At 41.0% G+C, this 25435-nt stretch overlaps 2 protein-coding genes across 7 annotated transcripts in view; one reads left to right on the top strand and one right to left on the bottom strand.

Moving 5' to 3' along the window:
• The window catches only part of LOC105487169 (mitochondrial ribosome recycling factor), a 65904-nt gene extending 65710 nt beyond the window's left edge, over window positions 1–194 (bottom strand). For all 4 annotated transcript variants that reach the window (XM_011750515.3, XM_071078285.1, XM_011750517.3 and 1 more), the window contains exon 1: window positions 1–194. In XM_011750515.3, the coding sequence (XP_011748817.3) occupies window positions 1–194 (194 nt within the window).
• Window positions 87–25435, top strand: LOC105487170 (RNA binding motif protein 18). 3 transcript variants are annotated; one of them, XR_011612842.1, is made up of 7 exons: window positions 87–224; window positions 3380–3508; window positions 12846–12972; window positions 17862–17948; window positions 20125–20210; window positions 21315–21695; window positions 23402–23535. XR_011612842.1 is itself a non-coding variant. In XM_011750519.3 (6 exons), the coding sequence occupies exons 2-6, from the start codon at window positions 3396–3398 to the stop codon at window positions 23559–23561; spliced, it is 573 nt and encodes a 190-aa protein (XP_011748821.1). In that variant the 5' UTR covers window positions 87–224; window positions 3380–3395; the 3' UTR covers window positions 23562–25435. The 3 variants fall into 3 exon arrangements, 2 of the variants coding, with proteins under 2 accessions (XP_011748821.1, XP_070934387.1); XM_011750519.3 differs by lacking the exon at window positions 21315–21695 and having other exon boundaries at window positions 23402–25435; XM_071078286.1 differs by lacking the exons at window positions 17862–17948; window positions 21315–21695 and having other exon boundaries at window positions 23402–23938.

Raw genomic sequence — 25435 nt, 5'->3', positions numbered from 1 at the left:
CAGCTATCGCCCAGGTTACTAAGGAAAGACTCGTGCGACGGCGGCGACCGCAGCTGCGCGGGCGTCGTGACGTCACGAGGCGAGGAGGCGGCGCAGGCGTAACGCGTCACGGGCGGCCTGGCAGCTGGCGGCATTGAGGCAGACGCGGCTAGAGGTCCGTGTGACCGCGGCGTCGGGACTTGGTTTCCGGGCATGAGCTGAGAGCACCACGCCGAGGCCACGAGGTGAGTTCGGCCGCGACATGTCCCTGCACCTCAGCGCTGGGCCCGCGAAGAGGTCTTACAGGAGGCCGCCCTCCCGGGACTGCATCTCAGGCCCCACCCCGGATTGTCCTGTCGCTGGCCCGGAAATAACAATCCGAGCAATGACCCCTCGCCTGTGTGAATTCGCAGCCAGAAATCGGGAAGCCAGGGTTCCAGGCTTGGCCAACCGCTTGCTTTTAGAATCAAATGTCTCCTCTTCTCTGGATTGCACTTTCCCCAGATGACTATTTCTGGCTTCCAGGGTTGTTTGCAGCTCAGCTGGAAGGATGAATGTAACCGCGTTTTGTGAACTCTGGTAGTCTAAAGGCTTGTTGCTATTGCAAAAGCAAAGCATTTTGGTAGTCCCATGCCGTCTTGATCTTTTATTACCCTTTACCTTTCCTCAAAAAGCCATATACTGAGCTGTCACCAAAATTGTCTTATTTAAGACTCACAACGACCTCATGAGACAGAAATAATTGTACCCATTCTGGGAAGGAAAAAGAAACTAAGGCTCCGAGTGGAGAAATGACTTGCTTCATTTAGTAAATATTGAGCACCAGCCGTGAGCCAGGCAGTGTACTTAAGTGCTGGAAATAGAACCATGATCAAGATTGGCAAGGTCCTGTCCTGTGGGAGCTTATGTTCTAGTGAAGGAAACAGGGAAACATTAAATAATACATTGAGTTAGCATTATATAGGAGGAAAAATGTGGAAAGGTGGCTATGATATAGAATAACAAGGGACTCTGTTAAGGAAGGCTTTTCTATGGAGAGGATACTTAAAGATCATGTGACTTGCTAAAGGCACAGTTACTAGGTGCAAAAGTCAGGATTTGAATCCAGACCCACATATCCTGCACTCTTAGCAGTAAAACATGGTACCTTTTTGTAGTAATAAGTATTAATAGCTATTGGTATTATTGCTGATTTTAGACATGAGAAAATCAGAATGTCCTGTCATTCAAGTCTCAAATGTCATCTCCTTTAGAGAAGCCTTCCCTCCACTCAATCTGAAGTCGTCCAGTGCCTGTCACATCACCCTGCTTAATTGTGTTTGTGGCGTGTATCACTAATTATATCTTCTTTATTTATTTTGCTTTTGTTTTGTCCTGCTCTCCTTCCAAACATAGGCATCCGGAGGATAAGGACCTTGCTTGTTCACTGCTCTGACTCCAGTAACTAGATAAGTCCTAGATAATAGAAACAGTGAATTTATTTTTTGAATGAATGATTTGTTTAAAAAGTAGGGAAAAAGGAAAGCAGAGAGAAGACAAAATGTGTCTCCCCTGGGATTAAATTTATATCTATTTTGCCTTTCTCCCAGGAGGTTAGAACAAGAGCTGTGTCTTTTTCATTTATCTATTTCAGTACATAGCCCAGAGTTTAACAGTTCCTAGTTGCTTGGCTTACATTGCTGAACAGATTAAAGATGTGAATGGGAAAGGAAGAACAATACCTCATGTGCAGGGTATTCAATAAACAATTAACTAGGGACTGCTGTGCTAGACTTTATAGGGTGTGCTGAGATGAATAAGAGGTAATGCCAGTTGTTGTGACTGACCTCACGGTTCCTGTAGTGCTGACCTCCAAGGCACTTCTGGGTATAGGACACGTGTTCTCTAGCAGGGATTTCTGAATTTTGGCACAGCCTGCTCTCTTACCAGCCCCTAAAGCTTTATTTTACATCTGTCATCTCATTTTTGGTCCTTGAAGCCTTAAGTTTTAAACAGGGCAAAATTTATTAAAGATGGGGAAACTGAAGCTCAGAGAGAAGTAACTTCCAGTGGAAATACCACAATTTGTGCTGGGCATGGTGGCTCACACCTGTAATCCCGGCACTTTGAGAGGCCGACGTGGGCGGATCACTTGGGGTCAGGACTTCAAGACCAGCCTGGCCAACATGGTGAAACCCTGTCTCTACAAGAAAATACAAAAATTAGCCAGGCTTGGTGGTATGCGCCTGTAATCCCAGCTACTCGGGAGGCTAAGGCACGGGAATCGCTTTAACCCGGGAAGTGAAAGCTGCAGTGAGCCAAAATGTGCCACCACCCACGAGCCTGGACAACAGAGGAGAGTCTGTCTCAAACGAAAGAAAGAAATGCCACAATTTGAAACGATGTCTTCTGACGCCAAGCTTTCTGCTCTTTCTACTGCTGTCTCCATCATAATCCTGTGTTCTCCTTGACTGTGAGATGAGACATTTCAGGAACTAAGACTAGTAATAATTTAAGCTAACATTAATTGAGTGCTTCCTAGGTGCCATGCATGGTTCTAAATGCTTTAGGTATATTAACTCAGTGAATCTGCACCCTAATTTCATGAGGCATTATTCCCGTTTTACAGATGAGGGAACTGAGGCCAACAGTGGTTAAGTAACTTGCACAGAGCTACATAGCTAGCAAATGGTGGAACTTGACTAACTAAGGAGGAAATTAGTCTCTTCTTCCTGGTCTGTCCCAAAAGAACAAACATGATAATAGCTAGTATTTATTGATTACTTACTGTTGTTAGATACAGTATTTAGTGATTTTTTACTGTCTTTAATCTTCACAACAACTCTATAAAATAAGCACTGTTCTCTCTTTAGATAATGAGGAAACTGAGGCCTAGAAAGTTCAGGTAATTCATCAAGTCACACAACCTGCTTTCAAACCCAGTTCTGTCTATGCACAGATTTCTTATATGGCCTCTTCTCTTTGCTATATTGTCTCTTCCTTGAGGAAAAGGGATGGAGTGCTGCTCTTCCCTGCCCATCCCTTTTAATGCCATTAAGACTCTTCCTGGTGGTTTCCAAGGCTTATTTTGGGTGACAGTTGTTGAACTAAAGTATCATGTAGTAATAGAGACTTTGGCCTCCTGCCCAGTCAGCCTCTGGCTACAGAGGAGGAAAACTTTAGTTTCTCCACACAGAACCACGCCCCTTTCACCTTAAATGGCAGCTTATGTGCTCTGGCTGCCAGAGCAGTTGTCCCAAGGGAACTGGTTCTGGAGCCCTGGTTGTGGAATCACTGAGGCCTTTGAAGGACTGCCCAGAGGGCATGCCCTCCTTGAGTAAATGTTTGTTGAGTTGAATTTGAAGTCTTGTGTTCACACTTTGTTACTCCCCTCCTGCCTGAATGTTCACATTTCCTTTAGTATTTCATAGACATTGATGGAAGCAGAAACCAAAACTCTTCCCCTGGAGAATGCATCCATCCTTTCAGAGGGCTCTCTGCAGGAAGGACACCGATTATGGATTGGCAACCTGGACCCCAAAATTACCGAGTAAGTCTAAATTACCTTAGTTCTTTACCTACAATATCGGAATGTTTTGTGGTGGTGATGTCAAGAAGAATTTTCAAGTGGTGTGGGATATAGTTTGACCCCTTTACTTACATCTTATCTTTGAAGAGATAAGATGTTGTTGTTAGCCTGTTATCTTGTCACTTTTTTTACATTTGGACTCTGCTACTGCAAGGACACAGACTTGGGTATCCTTTAATCCATATACCTGTTTTTTCCTATCTGCCAAAGACGTTCTCCCATTTCCAACTATTTGAATCCTTGTACCTAGTAGCTCTAGGGAATTATTCTCTAGAATCAGCCTTGGGAATACATTTGTACCCAGAATGAAGGAACAAGCAGAAGTCTCAGTACCTTTGCAAACAGGTCCCCAGAGGAGACCCCTTGACTGTAGTTCATGTTAAGCAGCCATAGAACTATAGAAGGTCAGAGTTGTAAGGAACCTTAGAAATCATCCATGTCCCTTTGGTTTTCATTCATTCATTAAATGATTTGAGTGCCAAGCGCCATGCTAAGTAGCTTTCAGACTTCTTAAATCTGAAGAACCCTGTTTTAAAGTAAAAGTAATAATCAGAGCTGTATATAAAATAACAGCTCAGAGTTGCTCTGACTAAAAGGGAGAAGAGATGGAGCCAAAATCTTTTGTCAACTACTACCCTTTCTTTGGCCATCCCTGTTTAGGCTCTGTAGAACTTCTAGGGCTCCACAGAGCACACTTGACAACCTCTGATGGGACCCAGCTTTTTTATCTTACAGTAGAGGAAACCAAGTCCCAAAAGACAGAAGTACCTTGCCCAAGATCACGAAACTGATTGAATTGCCCTGACTCCCTGCTCTTTTACATCACAGCCATTAAGATGAAAAGGGATTTCTTAGCTGAGAAAATTGAAAGGTTTTTCCCTTCTGCCAGTTGTTTGATAGGGGGAGGGTGGTGGTTGGTGGCCGAGTAGAATGAATGGATTGGCCTGTATGAGGTCAATGCTGAAAGCCAGTTTGTTTGTTTGTTTCTCTTTTTTTTTTTTTTTTTTGAGACAGTTTTGCTCTGTTGCCCAGGCTGGAGTGCAATTGCACAATCTTGGCTCACTGCAACCTCCATCTCCTGGGCTTAAGCGATTCTTGTGCCTCAGCCACCCAGATAGCTGGGACTACAGGCAAGCGCCAGCATGCCAGCTAATTTCTGTGTTTTTAGTAGAAAGGTGGTTTCACCGTGTTGACCAGGCTGGTCTCGAACTTCTTACGTCAAATGATCCACCCACCTTGGCCTCCCAAAGTGCTGGGATTACAGACTTGAGCCACCATGCCAGGCCGAAAGCAAGTTTTGAGCATATCATCAGTCCTAGAAGTTACTCCCTTTGGAACAGTGTTAAAGACAAGGGGAGGCCGGGCACAGTGACTCACGCCTATAATCCCAGCACTTTGGGAGAACGAGGCAGGTGAATCACCTGAGGTCAGGAATTTGAGACCAGTCTGGCCAACCTGGTGAAACCCCGTCTCTACTAAAAATAAAAAAATTAGCCAGGCATGGTGGTGTATGCCTGTAGTCCCAGCTACTTGGGAGGCTGAGGCACAAGAATCACTTGAACCTGGGAGGCGGAGGTTGCAGTGCACAGAGATTGTGCCACTGCACTCCAGCCTGGGTGACAGAGGGAGACCATGTGTCAAAAAAAAAAAGGTGAAGAGAGGAGATGAGGAAACCTGCTTCTTTGAGTGTGAGATGAGACAAGGTATATATGAGAGTTAGGATTAGGAAAGAGGAAAAAAAGGATATAAATTTATAAATCAGGATTATAACAAAAAGTTCCTTAAACCTACTCAAGCTCATATCAGCCAAATGTAAATACATTTAATTCCCTTAGAAATTATGATGGTATTTAAGATGTGTTGCCCATATATTATGTTATCTTGGTCACAGGGACCCTCGAGTAGATTGCATTTATTTCGGTTCTCTTTTATGGTTCATGGCTTTTGAGGGTGACTTTATGAATCTGAACAACCTCTCAACTAATGTCTTTTCATCAAAGAAGTTTTTTCCATCATCCAAAACCCAAGCTATGAGGGAATGCTCATAGTGCTTTCCATTCCCACCTCTGCCTGTCTAAATGGAAATCTAAAGTGTGGAAACAACGCTGGTTGTGTTGGCCGCACTTCTCTGTAATGAGACTTTTGTTCTAATTGTGTCCTGCTGCTTGACAGGAAGATTCAAACGGGCATTTGCCACCTCAGTTTATGTCATAAGTTGGAGTGTGTGGATGTTTTTTTCCAATTAGAACACTGGCAGGAACATTGAATCAGAACTTTCCCACTGATATCTCCGCTCTTTTTACATCAGGCCAGAGGTAGACATCAAATAATAAACTGTAGATCAGAGCGTGCTGGCTGGAAGTGCTGGGCTTTCCCTGTGGCTGGTTTCTCCACTTCTGTATCACCAAAGACCATTTTTATTATTTTTTTTCCTATGGATTCTTTTTTGTTTTGTTTTGTTTGTTTGTTTGTTTGTTTCACAGCTCTGTCACCCAGGCTTGAGTACAGTGGCACAATCATAGCTCATGGCAGCCTGGAACTCCTGGGTAGCTGGGACTACAGGTGCTCGCCACCATGCCTGGCTAGTTTTTTGTTTTTTGCTTTTGTTTTGTAGAGATAGGGGTCTCAGTATGTCTCTTAGGCTGGTCTCGAACTCCTGGGCTCAAGCGATCCTCCTACCTCAGCCTCCCAAAGTGTTGGGATTACAGGCATGAGCCACTATGCCTGGCCATCCTATGGATTCTTTACCTTAAAACATTTTATCTGTCAAACAGACTGGTTTATTAAATTGTAATAAATTTATGCTTAAAGATAAAACTACCACCAAGCGTGGTGGCTCACACCTGTAATCCCAGCACTTTGGGAGGCTGAGGTGGGTGGATCACAAGGTCAGGAAATCCAGACCATCCTAGCCAATGTGGTGAAACCCTGTCTCTACTAAAAATACAAAAATTATCCAGGCATGGTGGTGGGTGCTTGTAGTCCTAACTACTCAGGAGGCTGAGGCAGGAGAATCACTGGAACCCAGGAGGAGGAGGTTGCAGTGAGCCGAGATCATGCCACGGCACTCCAGCCTTGGCGACTCTTTATCTCAAGAAAAAAAAAAAAAAAAAAAAGAAATAACTACCAGTCATAGCTTATGGTTAACATAAAATGTTAATATTACCTCATTTAATTTACTTAATTACAGCAAAGGAACCTGACATTTTAGTAAAGTAAATCTTATCTTGTAGAAATAGATGATTTCCTTCCGTGTTTTTGAAATACAGAAACTTCTGGATCTTGTTCCTCTCAGGGCATGTAATGGTGAGCCTGGATGAACTATAAAATACAGTCATTCCCAAACATTGAAGGATTGCATAATGAAACTTATGTGAATATATGGTACCTGTCTTGGAGTGCAGTCTCAAAAAGTATTGCTTGAATCCAAATCTCTAAACTTCTAATGACTCTTTAATAGAAATTTGCAGAGCATCCTCCAGCTTTCCTGTTTAAACCTACCTTCTGTCCACATATTGCTGCCAGTTCCTGCCATTTCCCCATTCAACAGACCCTTCTTCCCAGTCTCTTTCCTATATGTGTCCCTACTCTCTACCTGATCTCTTTTATAAACTGATTTGAATACCTCTCCCTTTCAAATATTCTTTTACCTCTTGTTAGAAGACAATATAAACTTACTGTCATGAATGAATATGTAAAACAATGGCAATTTTTAAAAATAACCACTTTTCCACCCAGTTTTTTAGTTTATTCTGTGATTATTTCTAGTCATTCTATGTGTGTGTGCCTGTTGGTTATTAATCTGAGTCCTGCTCAAGTTGTGCTAGGATGTCTGTCAGCCTCCTCCCAACAGAATATGCGTTTCTGACTGTCTAGCACTCTAATATTACTCTTCTTGTTTGTTTGTGTTCACTCTCTGGTTGTACTACTGACCATTTTAGGGCTATGTTAGATGCCAGAAATATTTGTATGACTAAATAGATCTTGGAGATTAGGATTCGAGGGAGTGATGATGCATTCTTGTTTATGGAGGTAGTACATTCCAAACCTATGTTCTTTCCACTATATTCTGATTCCTGTCAACTATATTATATGTAATAATTTTTTACCTACAGAATGAGAATGTTCAACTAAATGATCTGAGCATTACTTCTAGCTCTAATACCATATGAATCTCTCTTACGTAACCCCTTAAAACTTTGTGAGGTAAGTGGAACAGATATTGTTTTCCCTATTATATAGGAAATGAAGAGTGAAGTGAGTTGGCTCAGTATACTGAAGTAGTTAATGATAATTTCCCACCGCCTAATTTAGTGTTGTTTGCACAAATATTCTAATTTTTGAAGAGTCATAATCAAAAGTATCCTATTTTAAATCTTAAAATGTAAGGTTTTCTTTTTTATTGTTATGAGACCCAATCTAACTGTAAGTGTAAGCAGTACCTCTGAATATCATTATTAGTGCCATCCACAAAGAAGCTGAAAAACTTAATGACCTAAGGCATTATCTATTTTCTACACTGTGGTTTTCTTTCTTTTTTTTTTTTTTTTTGGAGACGGAGTCTCGCTGTGTCCCCCAGGCTGGAGTGCAGTGGCGCGACCTCGGCTCACTGCAAGCTTCGCCTCCTGGGTTCGTGCCATTCTCCTGCCTCAGCCTCCTGAGTAGCTGGGACTACAGGGGCCCACTACCGCGCCCGGCTAATTTTTTGTATTTTTAGTAGAGATGGGGTTTCACCGTGGTCTCGATCTCCTGACCTTGTGATCCGCCCACCTCGGCCTCCCAAAGTGCTGGGATTACAGGCGTGAGCCACCGCGCCCGGCCGGTTTTCTTTCTAAAAGGGATAATACTGACTTTCTTTTTCAAGTATTAGATGTGCTGTGTAAAATGCCAAATTTGTAGCCACTGTATTATGCATATGGAAGTATGAAAGAGAACAAAGCCCATAGAAATGCTAATAGAAAGAGGATTCTGAGTGGAGGGAAAATCGTAAATAAAGGCCTATAAGTAGGAGTAAGAAAGATTGTTATGTGTAAGTAGATAATCAGGAAGATCTTTCTGACTTAAGCAAAGTTTGAATACTGGATGGGAATGAAAATAGTGGCTGCATTGATAGAATACTCTCAGGTTAAGACAGGGTCTTTAAAATTCATTCAGACAAGTCTGAATTTCATGAAAAAGAGACTCATTGTGGGTATTTAGTGGGAGACTGACATCATGAAGTGATGTGGGTTTGGTTGTTGTTGTTGTTTTGTTTTAGAGACAGAGTCTCACTCTGTTGCCCAGGCTGGGGTGCAGTGGCTCAATCTTAGCACACTGCAACCTCCACCTCCCAGCCTCAGGCAATCCTCCCACCTCAGCCTCCCAAGTAGCTGGCTGTACAGGCGTGTGCCACCACACTCAGCTAATTTTTTTTGTAGAGATGAGGTCTCACTATATTGCCCAGGCTAGACAATGATGTGTTAGTAGAGAAATTTTACATCAATATGTAGGATGAATTGGAAGGGCAGAAACTGAAGATGAAGATTCACTGAGAGAGATTGCCATGAACTAGTCTTGCCATCAGTTATCACCTAGATAGAGACAGTGAACTTGGAGACTGATGAGTGAGTCTGAGATGAGGAAAGTGATTGAAGTGGAGTGGAAGGTTGAGGTGATCCTGAGATTTCTTACCTGAGGAATATAAAAAGATCATGTCCCCCCTGACCCGAGGGATAGCTGAAAGGATCATCAGTTTGTGGCAGGGAGGAATTCAGTTTGTGGTATGTTAAGTAAACTTAAAAGCAGTGGCGAGCCATCCAGGTGGAAATGTCCTCCTGATACAGACTTTCAGGGATAAACTAGGTAAGCTGGAATGCAAGGGAAAATAAACGCATGAGCATGTGAGAACAGTGTGTTCACCCCGGAAGAAACCTGTTTCTCTCTCAGCCTGTTCCTTATGTCTCCTCATTGTCCATACTTCTTTTTATGACTTGGTTTACATGAAATGGCCTTCACTGTTTGGTTACTTAAATTGGAAACACAACAAGACCATTTAATAATGTACTTAGCATAAAACATAAATACCCATCTCATAGTAATTTCTATATACATTTATAAAGAAAATTTTCTCTACAACAAATTGTGCACCAAAAATAATCTTAAATGTCATTTCATGGGCTTCCAATTGCCTACAACATGAAATTAAAATTTCCTCAGCCCCTGACATCCTTCACAACCTGTCCTCTGCCTACCTTTCAGCCCCATCTTACTGGCTACCCCCACTCTATTCCAATGGATCAGACCCTTTTTCACCTTTGTCTTTGCACATTGCTTAGTACTCACTCACACTGACACAACCCAGTCACAGATATCATTCCTTTCACGAAGCTCTCCTTAACCACCACCTTCCCTGCACCGTTGGTCTTCATTCTGTGTACTCAATATTCATCCCCTCTGTGTACAAGCATCACATTGTTTTGTAATTGTTTGATTACGTCTCTCTCTCTATTAACTAGAATGTGAGGTCCTTGAAGGCAGGAACCTAGTTTTATTCATCTGCATAGCCCATATGCCTGCTTGGCTCTAGACACATTGTAGGTATCTATTTTAACATTTGTATAGATTAATTACTTCTGTGCCATTAGGCAGAAAAGCTGTCTTAAAGACCAATTACAGAAAACACTGATTAAGTTGCAGATATACGTGTGGGGCTGGTGTGCTAATTTTCTAGCTCCTGAAGGCTGCAGGGCGCACATTTCATTAAGTGAAGCAAGCCTATGCTGAGTAGTGTGCTCTCCCGCACTTCAGCAGCAGATAAAAGTGCTTGCAGATGTGAAAGCAAGATCCTTCAGGCTTTTTTCACTATCAGAGCCTGCAGTTCCCATCTCCAGGAAGCAAAATAGTAAACATTTCATTTCTTTTGTTTCGGTGTTCCGATAGTTTTAAGAAATTATCAAACAAGAAAAGAAATCCTGGAGAAGTTGAAAGACACAGACCTAAGCAGATGTTCCTGGAATCTTAAGGTCGCACTTCTTGGGCAGAATGTATTTGTTAGCTTTACAAAGAGTAATCTTTTGTCAGTGTGTGGTGTTTTTTTTTTTTTTTTTCTGAGTAAATTAAAATTCATTCCTTAGGAAATGCCAATCGTGTTACCTTCCTGCTATTAAGTAGAATGGAGCTAATGAAAAGATGACCAGCCCACAGTAGCCTTAGATTGTTTTTTTGGTTGTTTTTTTGTTTTGTTTTGTTTTTGAGATGGAGTCTTGCTCTGTCATCCAGGCTGGAGTGCAGTGGTGCTATCTCGGCTCACTGCAACCTCCGCCTCCCGGATTCAATCGATTCTCCTGCCTCAACCTCCTGGGTAGCTGGGACTACAGGCATGTGCCACCTCGCCCGGCTAATTTTTTTGTATTTTTAGTAAAGACAGGGTTTCACCCCATGTTAGCCAGACTGGTCTCGAAGTCCTGACCTCAGGCAATCCACCTTGGCCTCCCAAAGTGCTGAGATTACAGGCGTGAGCCACTGCGCCTGGCCTAGATGTATTTATTTTTTTTATTTTTTTATTTTTTAGAATAGGTTTGACTCCCCATTCTGTGGCAACTGGCACTGCGTTAAGATTTGGATGGGTTTAGTAATTGGAAGATGCTGCTGTGAATTAAATATCCTGGGGGAGACTCTTCTCGCCCATCTTTGTGTGTGAGAGACTCACCCTTGCTGTAAGCCTATTTAAAAGTCAAGTAAAACCACACATTTGCACTTAAGGTGTCTTCCTTTCCCCTGAAGTCACTTCCTACATTCTCTCTAGTGGTTGAGGTGTCCTGATGGGAGTTGGGAAGTTGGAAAGTAGGAAATCATGGTTGTTTAACCTTTCAAAATAGACCAGATTAATATCCACAATATGCCTTGGGATCCTTGCATTTGTCGCAGTAAACCTGTATTATGTCTTTCTTATTTCACTGTGTCAGACACTCGATCCAGGATAATGGACTTGCTTGTTGATGTGCATTAGTATCAAATTTAGTGTAGTGTATGGTCCATTTCATATCTTTCTGCCTCCCAAAGGAGATTCTTGCTCAAGAATAAAATTTTGATGAGTTTCTCTTAGAAAACAATGTGAATATAAATGTGGCTATAACGACAACTTTACTGACTCCCTGTGGGGTAGAATTCCCAGTAATAACAGATTTAGCATGTGGGCTGATACCTTTTTAGTATCACAGGGACAGCATTGTTTAGAGAAAACCTTGACTCCATTTGAATAGCACAGAGGATGCCAGGAGGAAGGCCAAAGGGAAAGGAAACGGGAGAGCTGTTGGTTTGTCTCACCCCCACATCAGATGACAGGAAGTCGGAATTGAGATTGGCCACAGCAACCTGTTAAGGCCACATCTGTTTGAATAACTTAAAAGCTCTATAGAAACCAAGTAAGTTTTGGAGTAAGGAATTTAAGAAGAGGATGAGGGGCAGAGTGGTAAGCAATAGCTTGGAGTGAACATCCTGCCAGGAATAAATTTCTTCCTTGACCATCTGTATTCTTTACTTGACTATACCCTAGAGTATAAACTGTTTCACAGCAACTGAGGTTGGTTAGTTACCCATAGCTGGATGATTTGTAGGACTGGCCGGGTTCCCCTGCCCTTTGTGAAACCGGCCTCAGTCGCATAGTTGTTCCACATTGTCCTAATGTTCAGTCATATCAGTCGTTGAAACTCTCAAGTGCTATGGAAGTATCACTAGCTGTGGTTTGATTAATGGTAGAGTTGCTTACAAGTGCAATTTGGGTCTAAGAATTAACTACAAAATCAAATAGGAAGATCTTCCAGGACTGTTGTTTGTTTGTTTGTTTGTTTGTTTGCATGAATGCATGTGTGTTTGTTACTTTGTTTATTTTTGAGATAGGGTAGGCTTTGGCTTTTGGAGGGTGGGTATGTGTTTCTAATGGAGTTATAGTTATTCACAAATGCTATTTCATTGCCAAGGAATTACAAATAAATAAATCAACACTATTTTTGAGCTTTTCAACAAAAGAAAAACTAATAGGGCTTGTAGGCCAGACAGCTGTTTGTAAGGTGTGGTTTTTTTGTTTGGTATTTTTGTGTTGGACAGATGCATAGCCATGACAATTCTAGTTCCCATTCCAAATAGAGGCAAACAACTCTGTTTGCCAAATAAACTAACATAGCAGTTTAGAGGAAGGCAGGGGGCTGGGGTGAGAGATTTCATCCCTGGGGTAAATTATCTCCTGCTTTTGTCTCACACTTCAGGCTGAGTGGCCAACAGAATTCCCAGAGCATACTCATGGACTCTTCTTTCTCTGCAGATACCACCTCCTCAAGCTCCTCCAGAAGTTTGGCAAAGTAAAGCAGTTTGACTTCCTCTTCCACAAGTCAGGTGCTTTGGAGGGACAGCCTCGAGGCTACTGTTTTGTTAACTTTGAAACTAAGCAGGTAATTAAGCTTTCTCCCCATTTTATAGTATTTATCAAACTCTGTCATAATTATTTGTGCATCTCTCTTGCCTACTAGAATAGCAGTTCCCTGTAGGCAAGAGCCATGTCTGATTCATCTGTGTGCCTTACATTGAGTCCTAAAAGAGATCCTCAGTAAACAAATGAATTAGTGACTTTCACAATTCACTCTCCCTTGGCCAAGGTTTAAGGCAACTGACTGACCTACATTTTTGACCAAATGCATTGGGATGCCCACATTGAGCACATGTACATCCCCCTCTCTATTCTCTTTTGTTTGTTGCTTTACTGGCTGGCCAACTGACAAAGCCTTCTTTTCTTTCAGTAGTTTTGCCCTGTGGTACAGAAACCTACCTGTGATGAGACACCCATAAAGACTCTTACTATTTCTTCTCAAGGTCTCAGAACAAATGCATATAAATTTTAATGTATGTAGAAGAGAGCATTCACCTTCAACCATGATATATACATGGATCTCCTTGTATTAAAATTTAGTCCTTGAAGTGGAAGTACATTGATGAAGAAATTGAATTTGATTGTTACTAAATGTAGAGATGCTGCATAGCACTTATAAATTTATTCATCATATGTAAGAACATCGCATAGTTAATGTTATGTTAATAATTTGGGCCTGGCTCACACCTGTGATCACAACTACCCAGGAGGCTGAGATGGGGAGATTGTTTGAGACCAGCCTGGGCAACATAGTGAGACCCTGTCTCTAAAAAAAATTTTTTTAATTATGTATGATGGTGCACCTATAGTCCTAGCTACTTGGGAGACTGAGGCAAGAGGATCACTTGAGCCCAGGAATTCAAGGCTGCAGCAAGCTATGATCACACCACTATACTCCATCCAGCCTGGGCAACAGAGCAAGACTCCATCTCATAATAATAACAATAATTTGTATGAGTGTTTTTCTTTATTCTGAAATTAATGTGTGAATATTATAGATGAAAATATAGATAACTGGCCGGGTGCAGTGGCTCACTCCTGTAATCCCTGCACTGTGGGAGGCCGAGGCGTGCGGATCACGGGGTCAGGAGATCGAGACCATCCTGGCTAATATAGTGAAACCTCGTCTCTACTGAAAATATAAAAACAAATGAGCTGGGCCTGGCGGCGGGCGCCTGTAGTCCCCGATACTCGGGAGGCTGAGGCAGGAGAATGGTGTGAACCCGGGAGGCGGAGCTTGCAGTGAGCCGAGATTGCACCACTGCACTCCAGCCTGGGCAACAGAGTGAGACTCCATCTCAAAAAAAAAAAAAAAAGAAAATATAGATAACTGAGAAAGAAAATGTAAATCACTTGGCCTAATACGCAGAAATAATCACTGTTAACATTTAGTCATATATCTTTCCAGTCTTTTTTTGTTTCTTCACATTCACACACACATAAACACACATTATGCAGTGTTGTAACACACAAACAGAATCATATTATCATGTTTATCATTCAAAGTATACTAAAATTTTTCTACCATTTAATCACATCAAGATACCATTTTGTATCTTGATATTGTGGTTTCACTGGTGTTTGTATGTACCTGTGTGTGTGGGGAGGTAAAATCATTGATCTGTATCTGAGATTTGGGCATTTTGTGATTGTATGTGACTTAGACTGCATTTAAAAACTAATCATTTTTGATAACTACATAATGTGAATATATAATATTTGACTAGTCCCCAGTTGTTAGCTATTTGGGTTGTTTCACTGGTATTTGGGTTGATTCACTAGTATAAATATCACAAAAGTGAGTATTTTTACAGCTCTAATTATGTATATTTGCCACATTTGTGGAGATGGAATGGCATCATCAAAGTCCATGCATAGTTTTTCTTTTCTTTTCTTGTTTTTTTTGTTTTTTGTTTTTTGTTTTGACAGAGTTTCACTCTTGTTGCCCAGGCTGGAGTGCAATGGCACGATCTCAGCCCACCGCACCCTCTGCCTCCCGAGTTCAAGCGATTCTTCTGCCTCAGCCTCCCGAGTAGCTGGGATTACAGGCATGTGCCACCATACCCCGCTAATTTTGTATTTTTAGTAGAGTCAGGGTTTCTCCGTGTTGATCAGGCTGGTCTCAGACTCCTGACCTCAGGTGATCTGCCCGCTACAGCCTCCCAAAGTGCTAGGATTACAGGTGTGAGCCACTGTGCCCAGCCTATAGTTTTTCTTAATACAACTGCCAGATTGTCTTCAAGAAATGATATATCAGTATGTTCTGAGATTGTATGGTAGTGTCATTTCTCCTTGCCAGTGCTGGGTATTTTTTATTTCCTCTAATTTTTTAAAATATGATAGCCAATAAGTAATACATTGTTACTCTAATTGTTCAAGTATTTTGAGTGAAGTGAAATAATGCACTATATAATTAGCATTCTTTTTTTTTTTTTTTTTTTAATACGGTCTTGCTCTGTTACCTAGGCTAGAGTGCAGTGACACAATCATTACCCACTACACCCTTGACCTCTGGGTTCAAGTGATGCTCCCACCTCAGCTGCTGCAATAGCTGGGACTACAGGCACATGCCAGCATGCCTGGCTAATTTTTGCATTTTTTGTAGAAATGGCGTTTCACCATGTTGCCCAGTCTGGCTTCAAACTCCTGGGCTCAAGCAAACTGCCCTTCTCTGCCTCCCAGAGTACTGGGATTCCAGGTGTGAGCCACCACACCTGGCCAGCATTTTTAAATATTTTATTCTTTCTTAATGATAAAATGAAGTGCGGTGAGAATTCCTTTTTTTTTTTTTTTTTTTTTTTTTTTTGCCCCGAGACATGGTCTCTCTCTGTCATCCAGGCTGGAGTATAGTGGCACGATCACAGCTTAGTGCAACCTCAACTTCCTGGATTCAAGCAGTCCTCCCATCTCAGCCTCCCAGGTAGCTGGGACCACAGGCACACACAACCACACCGGCTAATTTTTGTATTTTTTGTAGAGTCAGGGGTTCATCATGTTGTCAGGCTGATCAAACTCTTCAGCTCAAGCAACCTGCCTGCTTCGGCCTCCCAAAGTGCTGAAATTACAGGCGTGAACCACTGTGCCCGGTCTGGGAATTGTTGCAGACAACTAAAATCAGTGGTCATGTTTGGGCATAGATGTTAGCTTAAAAACACTGGAGTAGAATACAAAGCCTGGTTTATATTTCTGGCTCTTTTATTTATTAACTTTGAGCAAGTCTCTTAACTTCTTTTGGCCTTGATTTTCCATCTAAGAAAGGAAATTAAAAATACATATCCTTCGTAACTTATGGGAAGATGGGAGAATAGATGAAAGTATAAGAAAACATAGTGGGCATTTAATATTTTCGAATATATGAAAATATTTGAAATAATGTATACAGGTAGAAAATTATTTTTAAAAACATTTAAAAATAAAATATTTAAAAATAAAATGCCCCTGCTGGCAACTGCTGCTACTTTGGAACTAATAGAGTGCCCTATAAGTTCTTATTCACCAAATGAAGCTTAAAAGAATAAAATGTTTCTTACCTGACACTCTAGCTTTGTGTGCTGTAGTGGGGCAAGGATGATTAGTGAATATCCAATGCCTACTACACAGTGAGAACTCAGTAAATGTTTGTTAAATGTCATACTGGTAAGTTCTGTAGGAACAAGAGAATCACCAGTAAAACCAGACTGGAATGCCTACTGGCTTCTATAGCCTCTCCCTGCTCCCTGGGACATCCTATTCCTCCTCTGTTCCTTAAGCATTTCTTCACCCTCACTAAACATGGGTTACACTTGGCCGAATGTCTCATGGATGCAAATGGGGCAAAGAAGGTTTGGCAGGATGGAAAGTACAGCCAGGTTTCCTGGGAATGACCCAGAGTGACTGTTAGCCAGCTTCAGGAATTCCTTTCAACCATATTACTCCTGTGTCTGATGGGGAAAGGGTCAAGGAACTTTCGGTTCTGAAAACCAGGTGCATAGATTGACTCACACAGATACCTTGCTAACGGTCTGTTTGACTCACTCCTGCTTTTTCCGGCCTAGTTTCCTTGACTCCCATGCCCTTTAAAGCAATTATTCCTCACTATGAATCCAGAGAGTACGCCCTAGTCCAGGATATGGTTCCAGGGCCCTTGCAGGGAGTATAGTTTCTTGACATAGGAGGTGCTACCCTAGCTAACGGAAGTGTGTATATGGCTATCACCTAATGGGAACAGCACTATTACTAGCATATGTTAGGTGCATATCATATACTTCATGCTTTATATTCTTTGAGTCCTCACAGCAACCACTGAGGAATAAGTATCCATATTATCTATTAAAAATTATGTATTATTTATCTATATTTTACAGTTGACAAAGCTAGAGACACTTAAGTGAGCTGCCAAATATCATACTGCCAACAAATGACAGACCAGGATTTGAATTTTTGTCTGACTGACTTAAAAATTCACGCCCTTAGCCAGGCACAGTAGCTCACGCCTATAATCCCAGCACTTTGGGAAGCTGAGGCGGGCAGATCGTGAAGTCGGGAGATTGCGACAGTCCTGGCCAACATGGTGAAACCCCGTCTTTACTAAAAAATACAAAAAAATTAGCCAGGCATGGTGGTTCACGCCTGTAGTCCCAGCTACTCAGGAGGCTGAGGCAGGGGAATCGCTTGAACCCTGGAGGCGGAGATTACAGTGAACTGATATCGCACCATTGCACTCCAGAGCCTGGTGACAGAGCAAGACTCTGTCTCAAAAGAAAAAAAATGCCCTTTTTAAAATTCTGCCTTGTAAAATTGTAAACCCTTGCCAGTTATTTACCAAAAACAATTTGTTAGAAACTGAGCCATCAAAGCTAGTGAGGCCCTGTGAGAATACATATAGCTAGTTAAGCACTTCAGTTTTTAACTAACATTTGTCCCTTTCCTGGACAGGAAGCAGAGCAAGCCATCCAGTGTCTCAATGGCAAGCTGGCCCTGTCTAAGAAGTTGGTGGTGCGATGGGCACATGCTCAAGTAAAGGTATGTCTGAGAGGCTAGAAGGGCATCAAGCCTCATCCTAAATAAGCCTTCTGAAAGACAGTCATCCACTTACCCGTTTATGTCCCAATCTCTTCACGCCAGAAACAGCCATACTTCAGGCTCCTACTTGTATCTGCCATGTGTGTTACCAGATGATTTTCTTTTGAGAACATCTCAGGAGGGATTAAGTTCCTCGGTTATTTCTCTCCACATGCCCACAGATCCTGGTTTTGATTTTCTCATGTGGCCAATAATTACTACGCTCAGACCTCTGTCATTTCTTCAGGTGGAGGGTTCTTTGGAGGAAAAAAATGTATTTATTTTTAAAATCAGTTGCCATAGGCATTATTAGACTCTTCCCAGCCTCTGACTCTGGAGAGTTTGAATTTGTTTATTCTAAATGCTTGAGAAATGGGTAGTTTGTATGAGTGCTTAAAGCACTGGCATCTCCTTACTCCAGAAATCTTGGGAGTTACCAGGGTGTGGGTTCATGGGGCTTTGCAGTGCCTTAAGTCCCGAGAAGCAGTAGGCTGCCCTGTGCATTCTGTAATTAGTCTCTTGGGAGAATGCACTAGAAGAGCTTCAGCCATTAAAAAAAAAAACAAAACAAATGGCATTCTGTTCCAGCTGGCACAGAGGTGGTAAAGTGTGTTGACTAGAACGTTCCCAAGAGTTGATCTGCCTCCTTCTGCACTGGGGACTTGAAAAACCTGCGTGCACAAAGATTTGTGACAGTTTTGAGTTGGAACTGAAATCTTTAGCTCTAAGCATGGTTTTTGATCAGAGACTCTCTACCCCCTGCCCCAACAAACTTCCCAGTAAAGAGTCACAGAGACTAAACAGACATTTAAACTCAATATCCAAGCTGAAAAACTAAGTTCAGATACTTTAGATCCTTCTGAGTATTCCAGGTAATCACAGAGCCTTCTCAATTTCTAGGACACATTGCCTTAAAAATAGAAACAACAAGGAGAATTACCAAATGCTTTTTTACTCAAGGGAAAATCAAGTCTCATTTACCAAACCGGTTTTCTGGTTCTGCATCTCATTGAAAAGGCATGCAAGAGAAATCATCCTCCATTCCTGTCTTTCATTTGAAAATCTCTTTGCCTCACGGTTCTCTTCTCCTATAAATCTTTTTTGACCAGAGGCTCCTGATTGCTCTTCAATATTATATTTACTTTTTACAAGAAGTATGTAGTTATCTGACTAGGGCATGGTGGCTCATGCCTGTAATCCCAGCACTTTGGGAGGCTGAGGCAGGAGGATGGCTTCAGCCCAGGAGTTCAAGGCCAGCCTGTGCAATATAGTGAGACCCTGTCTTTATTGTTTCTAATAAAATTTTCAAAGAAAAAAAAAAGTATGTAATTATCTGACATCAAATTAAACTACTACTTTACTGTAGAATGTTTTCTGTATCAACAACTGAAAGCTGCTACAACTTTTATTCTTCACTCAGGCCTGTTAAGAGTTGAATGTTATGCTTGGTTGGTACTTTGCAAAATTTAAAGGGTTTTTTTGTTTTTTGAGATAGGGTCTGGCTCTGTCACCCAGGCTGGAGTGCAGTGGCAAGATCTTGGCTCACTGCAACCTCTGCCTCCCAGGCTCAAGCAATCCTCTCACCTCAGACTCCTGAGTAGTTGGGACTACAGGCATGTGCCAGCATGCCCAGATAATTTTTGGTTTTTGGTTTTTTAACAATAGAGACAGGGTTTTTGCCATGTTGCCTAGCCTAGTCTCAAACTCCTGAGCTCAAGCAATCTGCCCACCTGAGCCTCCCAAAGTGCTGGGATTAGAGGCGTGAGCCACCGTGCCTGGCCAGTTTAAAGTATTTTTAATAAAATAAATATTGTAAGAGGCGATATGTGACAGTTAAAATAAGAATATAAGAAGGCAACCCTCCTGTGTGTTTGTACCATCTGAGAAATTGAAAGTTGACATTTTTTTCCTACCAAATAAGGAGGAACTGATGACAAGATGGAAGCATCTTTTTCTAAACTTACAGCTTTTAGGCCAAAACTATGTGACGTTTTTCATTAATTCTAAATGTAAAGTAGTCCAAAAATTGTCTAGAAGTAAGATGATGCACTGATGGTATTAGTTTCTGAACCCACGCACTACAGTAAAGGGCTGGTTTTTGCCCAAGTGAAGTAATTTCTCTGTTTCTCATTTTCAGAGATACGATCATAACAAGAATGATAAGATTCTTCCAATCAGTCTTGAGCCATCCTCAAGCACTGAGCCTACTCAGTCTAACCTAAGGTAAGATGATGTACTATAGAAAGACACGGTAATTCAGGAGCTTCAGCCATATCATTATTCCATGTCTTCATAAAATAGTGAGTCTTCAGACTCTTAGAGTTTATTAATTTGACAAGAGATATGTTCAGTTAGTCTCCAGAATGTATACATTTCCTCTCCTTCCATCCACCTAAGGTCATGTAGTCCCCATTTACAGAATCATTCCTTCGAAAAAGACTGGGTGTAGCTACTACACACGAACCCTTGTGCTTGGCACTGGAAATACAAAGACAGATCAGTCATTACCCTAAAAACAAGCATTTTAATAAGGCCTTGGGTCTCTTGGGCATTTGTCATTATATACTAATTTTTACCCAATCTTAAGTTCCCTTATACAAAAGTTTGGTTTGCAGATATTTGATTCTGTGTACCATTGCAACAGCCATGACAGTTTTGGTTCTAGTTTGTACGAATTATTAGTTATTTCTTTGAAGTTTAAAACAGGAGAACTAAGGGTTGGGTAGAGGAAGGGGAAATTAAGTGGATGGTTGAGCAGAAGTAGAAGGTGGGTTTTTTGTTTGTTTGTTTTGTTTTGCATTGTAGCCTAGGGAGACATTTTAGCAATAACAATATCCAAGATTTATTGAGCTTACTCTGAAGCAGGCACTGTGCTAAACATGTTACATGTAGTATGTCATTTACTTATGGCTGAGATCACACAGATGGCAAATAACAGTCAGGATTCAAAGCCAGGTCTATTAGACTTCAAAATTCAGTCTTGTAGTTACTATTTCAAAGAAGCCCCAGGCCATAAGTGCAGGACTAAAGCCTCTTCCGGGGTTGGGGAAGAAAATATGTGAAGGAGCATCAGTGATACATAAGGATCAGTAACCAACAATCCTAAAGTCAGGAAAGTGATGCCTGTTTGGGTGGAGCACCAAGCAGGGGGAATAAATGCCTTTCTTGTATATTACCTGCACCAAGCAAAACAGATTTACAAGCATCTCATTAAACCTAAGGGAAGGTGTTCCTGAAATGTTTTCAGGAATGGTAAATGGGTAAATTTAAATTAATTTTATGGTTACTCATTTAAGTTTAATATGATTTTTTTTATTTTTGCTCTAGGGAATTAAGTGACTTCTATAGATTCACTGGGAACATATATCCACTGTGTTATTTTCCTCATGAGATTTGAACCTCCTTGATCACAGATTGATCTCCATGAAGGTTTTCGTAAATCTAACTCCTATTGGAAAGAGATGACTGCATTTGTGCTGGATGGTCTTCATGTTACAATGAACATGTCTTTAGTTTCTTATGATTTGTATATGCCACTTGTTTACAAGATAGCCTAGGGTTTTCCATCTATTTTTTTATCCAGAGGACCGCAGCTTACATCTCTCTATTAACATCTATGCCTAATGAGAGAAGGTTGCTTCCCTGTGACTCATACAAAATCAGTGACCGGCTGTGCCATTAATGGAAGAGGGGCCAGAATGCATCTCGGTAATACATCAGTGTTCTTTTTATTGTAACTTAGTTTTTAAATTTCTTGCCCATGTATACCTTTTGAGGATCTCCAAAAGGCCACGTATACACTCCTTCCAAGTTTTTCTCACTGGCTATAGACCGTTAACAGCATCAAGAATGGAAAATGAAGGTAGCCATAGGCCAAAAAATACCTACTCCCTGAGTGCTCTGCGTTCAGGTCCAGGGATGGCAATGATCTCAATCAAAAGCAAATTCCTCACCACTTCTCTAGGATCTCCTCTCCCTTCCTGTGTAATATAAGACTATTCAGCTCTTAACTTGATAGAGAAGAAAAAATGAGGGCTTTAGTGATAAGTTGAATTCTCACTGCAATTTGTTAACTGTGTGAACCTTGATCATATTACTACCTCTGCATTTGTTTCTGTATCTGTAAAACATGGATGATAACCCATGTAGAGCCATTGCAAGGATTAAAAACATAATAAGTAGGTCAAGTGCAGTGGCTCATGCCTGTAATCCCAGCATTTGGGGAGGCTGAGGCAGGAGGATTACTTGAAGCCAGGAGTTCAAGACCAGCCTGGACAACATAGCGAGACTCCATCTCTACAAAAAAAGTTTTAGAAAATCAGCTGGATGTGGTGGTGTGTGCCTGTAGTCCTAGCTACTCGGGAGGCTGAGGCAGTAGGGTTGTTTGAGCTCAGGAGTTCAAGGTTTTAGTAAGCTGTGATGGCACCACTGCACTCCAGCCTTGGTGGCAGAACAAGACCCTGTCTAAAAAAAACAAAAACAAAAACAAAAAACAGTATAAGTAAAATGCTAGGCACTGTGCCTGGCTCATTGTAAGCACTTTGTAAATGATAGTTTTTATTAACACACATTCATCAATAAAAAGAGACTGTATAGGATTTCCAGAATGGTTTCTTTCCATTTTTATTCAGTGATTCGGGCGAAACCTGGGCTGTTGAGTCAGTTTGTATTCAAATCTCTGCTCTGTCATTTACTCGCTGTGTAACATTGGGCAAATGAACCTTTCTGTGCCTCAGTTACAACATCTGCAAAATAAGGAATATAACCTGTCTTATAATGTTGTTTTCAATTTTACAAGAATTATTTTTAGTGCCTACTCTCTGCCAAGCATTAAGGTGCTGAACAGTGTCTGCGTCTGAGGATTAAATGTAAAAATATATGAAGTACTCCTAACAGTGTCTGGGTTTATGTTAAAAATTTAATAGATGGCCGGGCGCGGTGGCTCACGCCTGTAATCCCAGCACTTCGGGAGGCCGAGGCTGGCGGATCACAAGGTCAGAAGATGGAGACCATCCTGGCTAACACAGTGATACCCCGTCTCTACTAAAAATACAAAAAATTAGCCGGGCGAGGTGGCAGGCGCCTGTAGTCCCAGCTACTCAGGAGGCTGAGGCAGGAGAATGGCGTGAACCCGGAAGGTGGAGCTTGCAGTGATCCGAGATCGCACGACTGCACTCCAACCTGGGTGACAGAGCAAGACTCCATCTCAAAAAAAAAAAAAAGCAATAGATGGCTCAGACTTGATGTCTTTGTTAGAATGAGAGAATTAGTTACATATGTAAAATGTTTAAATGTTTGTAATTTAGTGTCTTGTTGCTTCTCTAATATTCCCAAGAGGCTCAAAGAGATGAACTATACAGGTATTTTCTGCAGGTATTTAGGCCCACTCTGATCCTCTGCTATTCTTTTTCCAGTGTCACTGCAAAGATAAAAGCCATTGAAGCAAAACTGAAAATGATGGCGGAAAATCCTGATGCAGAGTATCCAGCAGCGCCTGTTTATTCCTACTTTAAACCACCAGATAAAAAAAGGACTACTCCGTATTCTAGAACAGCGTGGAAATCTCGAAGATGATGGTTGTGAATTACTGTAGCAGCAAAAGCAAATTGGTCTCCACACCTAAAATCGTCTGCCTTTGTACTTTGTAGATGTGAATGGTACTATTCAACGGAGCACAATCACATGTTAGCATTTGGTAACATAATGTTTTTGGATGTTCTTATGGATGTTTCTTCCCTGCACTATGTATGGAATTGAGCATCATCCAGAATAAATAGGATTGTATCCCAAATTGTGATTGGAACCCTGGGATGCTCTAATTGGCTGGTTTGTTTGGATTTGTAACTCCAGAAACATTCTATAGTGTGCCAGAGCAAAAGGCAAATACACAAAATGTTATTACTTAAATCAGGAAACTAAATATATTAGCATCTATTAAAAATTTGAGCATTTTTCTACGCTTATGTGTCTTTACAACACAAAGAAAAAGTAAAAGACAGGGAGGGAAGTGAGAGACAGATTTTAAATCATGTTCAGAACTGTTGTTCCGGAATTTACTATGGCAATCCCTCCAACTGGACTGAAAAAGAGAAAGTTCTTGGCAAAAAGGAGCTGATTCTTTGAGCAAATATTGTGGTAATCTGTTTAAGAATTATGCTTATTGTTTCAAAATCCCAGCTAGGAAAACATGGTGTATATCTTAAAGTTGTTCATGTTAAAACTAGAATCAAATTGAATATTTTATACCACAACACAAGTTCTATTTGGAAATTGAACTTTTATTCTATAGCAATCATTTTTTTCAAATCTAGATAACCATGCCTTCTATAATAACAAATGTTGCTATTTTCATGGGACTTTTAAAATTACATTTATTGCATGGGATTGTTTTTATAGCATGAGAATGTTCTGTTTGGAATTATATCATGGTCAGTCTAAATAGAAAAAGCAAAATTTCTTTGAAAACCTAAACATTGCTGGATTGGTCACTATCAAACATACAATTTTCTAATAATTGTGTAGCGATCTAAGTGGAAGAGATTGGATTAACTTATGCAGGATGAGGAGAGGACATGCAGTGGGTACAGAAAGTCAATGGAACAGACGCCACTCTGGCACCAAGACTGTGATGACTTTGTGTGGTAGGTAGTTTTAAAGGACTGCATGCCTTGGACATGATTCTTCACTTGGAGAACATACTTGCCTCTAGATATTTCACTCTAAGCATCCTAAATATAACAATAGAGAAAGATAAGTCAACCAACAGATTTGGGGATGTGTTTCTTCAGCACATTTTGGTCATTTTGGTGCCAAGTTTGACGTACTGTTTAATTGGGCAGCACCTTTGCTCCTTTACCAGGTATGTATCACTTTGTTACTCCAGATGCCATCCTTGGTGATTACAGACTGTTTATCACTATCATTGTTAGCAAGAGGAAGCTTTCGTTATAGGAACTTAACATCTTCCCATGAGTATAAATGAATTTAAGACATTTGAATCAAAGCTTCAGTAGAGGGAGGTTTCAGAATTCATAAAACTGGTTCAATGAAATTATTTTTACTTTTCCCAAGGTTAATCTTTTTAAATATCTCTAGACATCAAATACTTTCTGTATGTGTTAGCTGTGTCTGTCTATGATGCAAGTAACTCTCCTCCTATTTGGGGGATAGTTCAGAGAGGTAGGAGCATTATCTCCCATTTTTCTGGTGACTTCTTGGAGTACAGAATTCACCATTTTATCCATAAGTCTTCAAAGGGTAATGGTGGAGTAGAACTTACATAATGCAAAATAGTCTTCTATTTTTAATAGGAACTTAGAAAAAACTTAATATATAGAGTTGTTTCCTTTAGAAACCAGAGCTATTTATTTGTATTTAAAGCATTGTTTATTATTTGTACTGATTCTTATCCCTCTGTGAATAAATGTAAGATGGTGTCTGTGTGGTTA

This window comes from Macaca nemestrina, chromosome 14, assembly GCF_043159975.1.
Source record: "Macaca nemestrina isolate mMacNem1 chromosome 14, mMacNem.hap1, whole genome shotgun sequence".
Classification (NCBI taxonomy): domain Eukaryota; kingdom Metazoa; phylum Chordata; class Mammalia; order Primates; family Cercopithecidae; genus Macaca; species Macaca nemestrina.
This window is presented reverse-complemented; position numbering and strand designations above follow the sequence as displayed.

What these genes read in the sequence shown, in the direction of transcription:
- LOC105487170 (XM_011750519.3), top strand. Translation starts at nt 3,396, where the DNA reads ATGGAAGCAGAAACCAAAACTCTTCCCCTGGAGAATGCATCCATCCTT. An exon ending in TTAACTTTGAAACTAAGCAG is followed by an intron (nt 12,973 to 17,861) that starts GTAATTAAGCTT and finishes TTTCCTGGACAG; the next exon opens with GAAGCAGAGCAAGCCATCCA. An exon ending in GGGCACATGCTCAAGTAAAG is followed by an intron (nt 17,949 to 20,124) that starts GTATGTCTGAGA and finishes TCTCATTTTCAG; the next exon opens with AGATACGATCATAACAAGAA.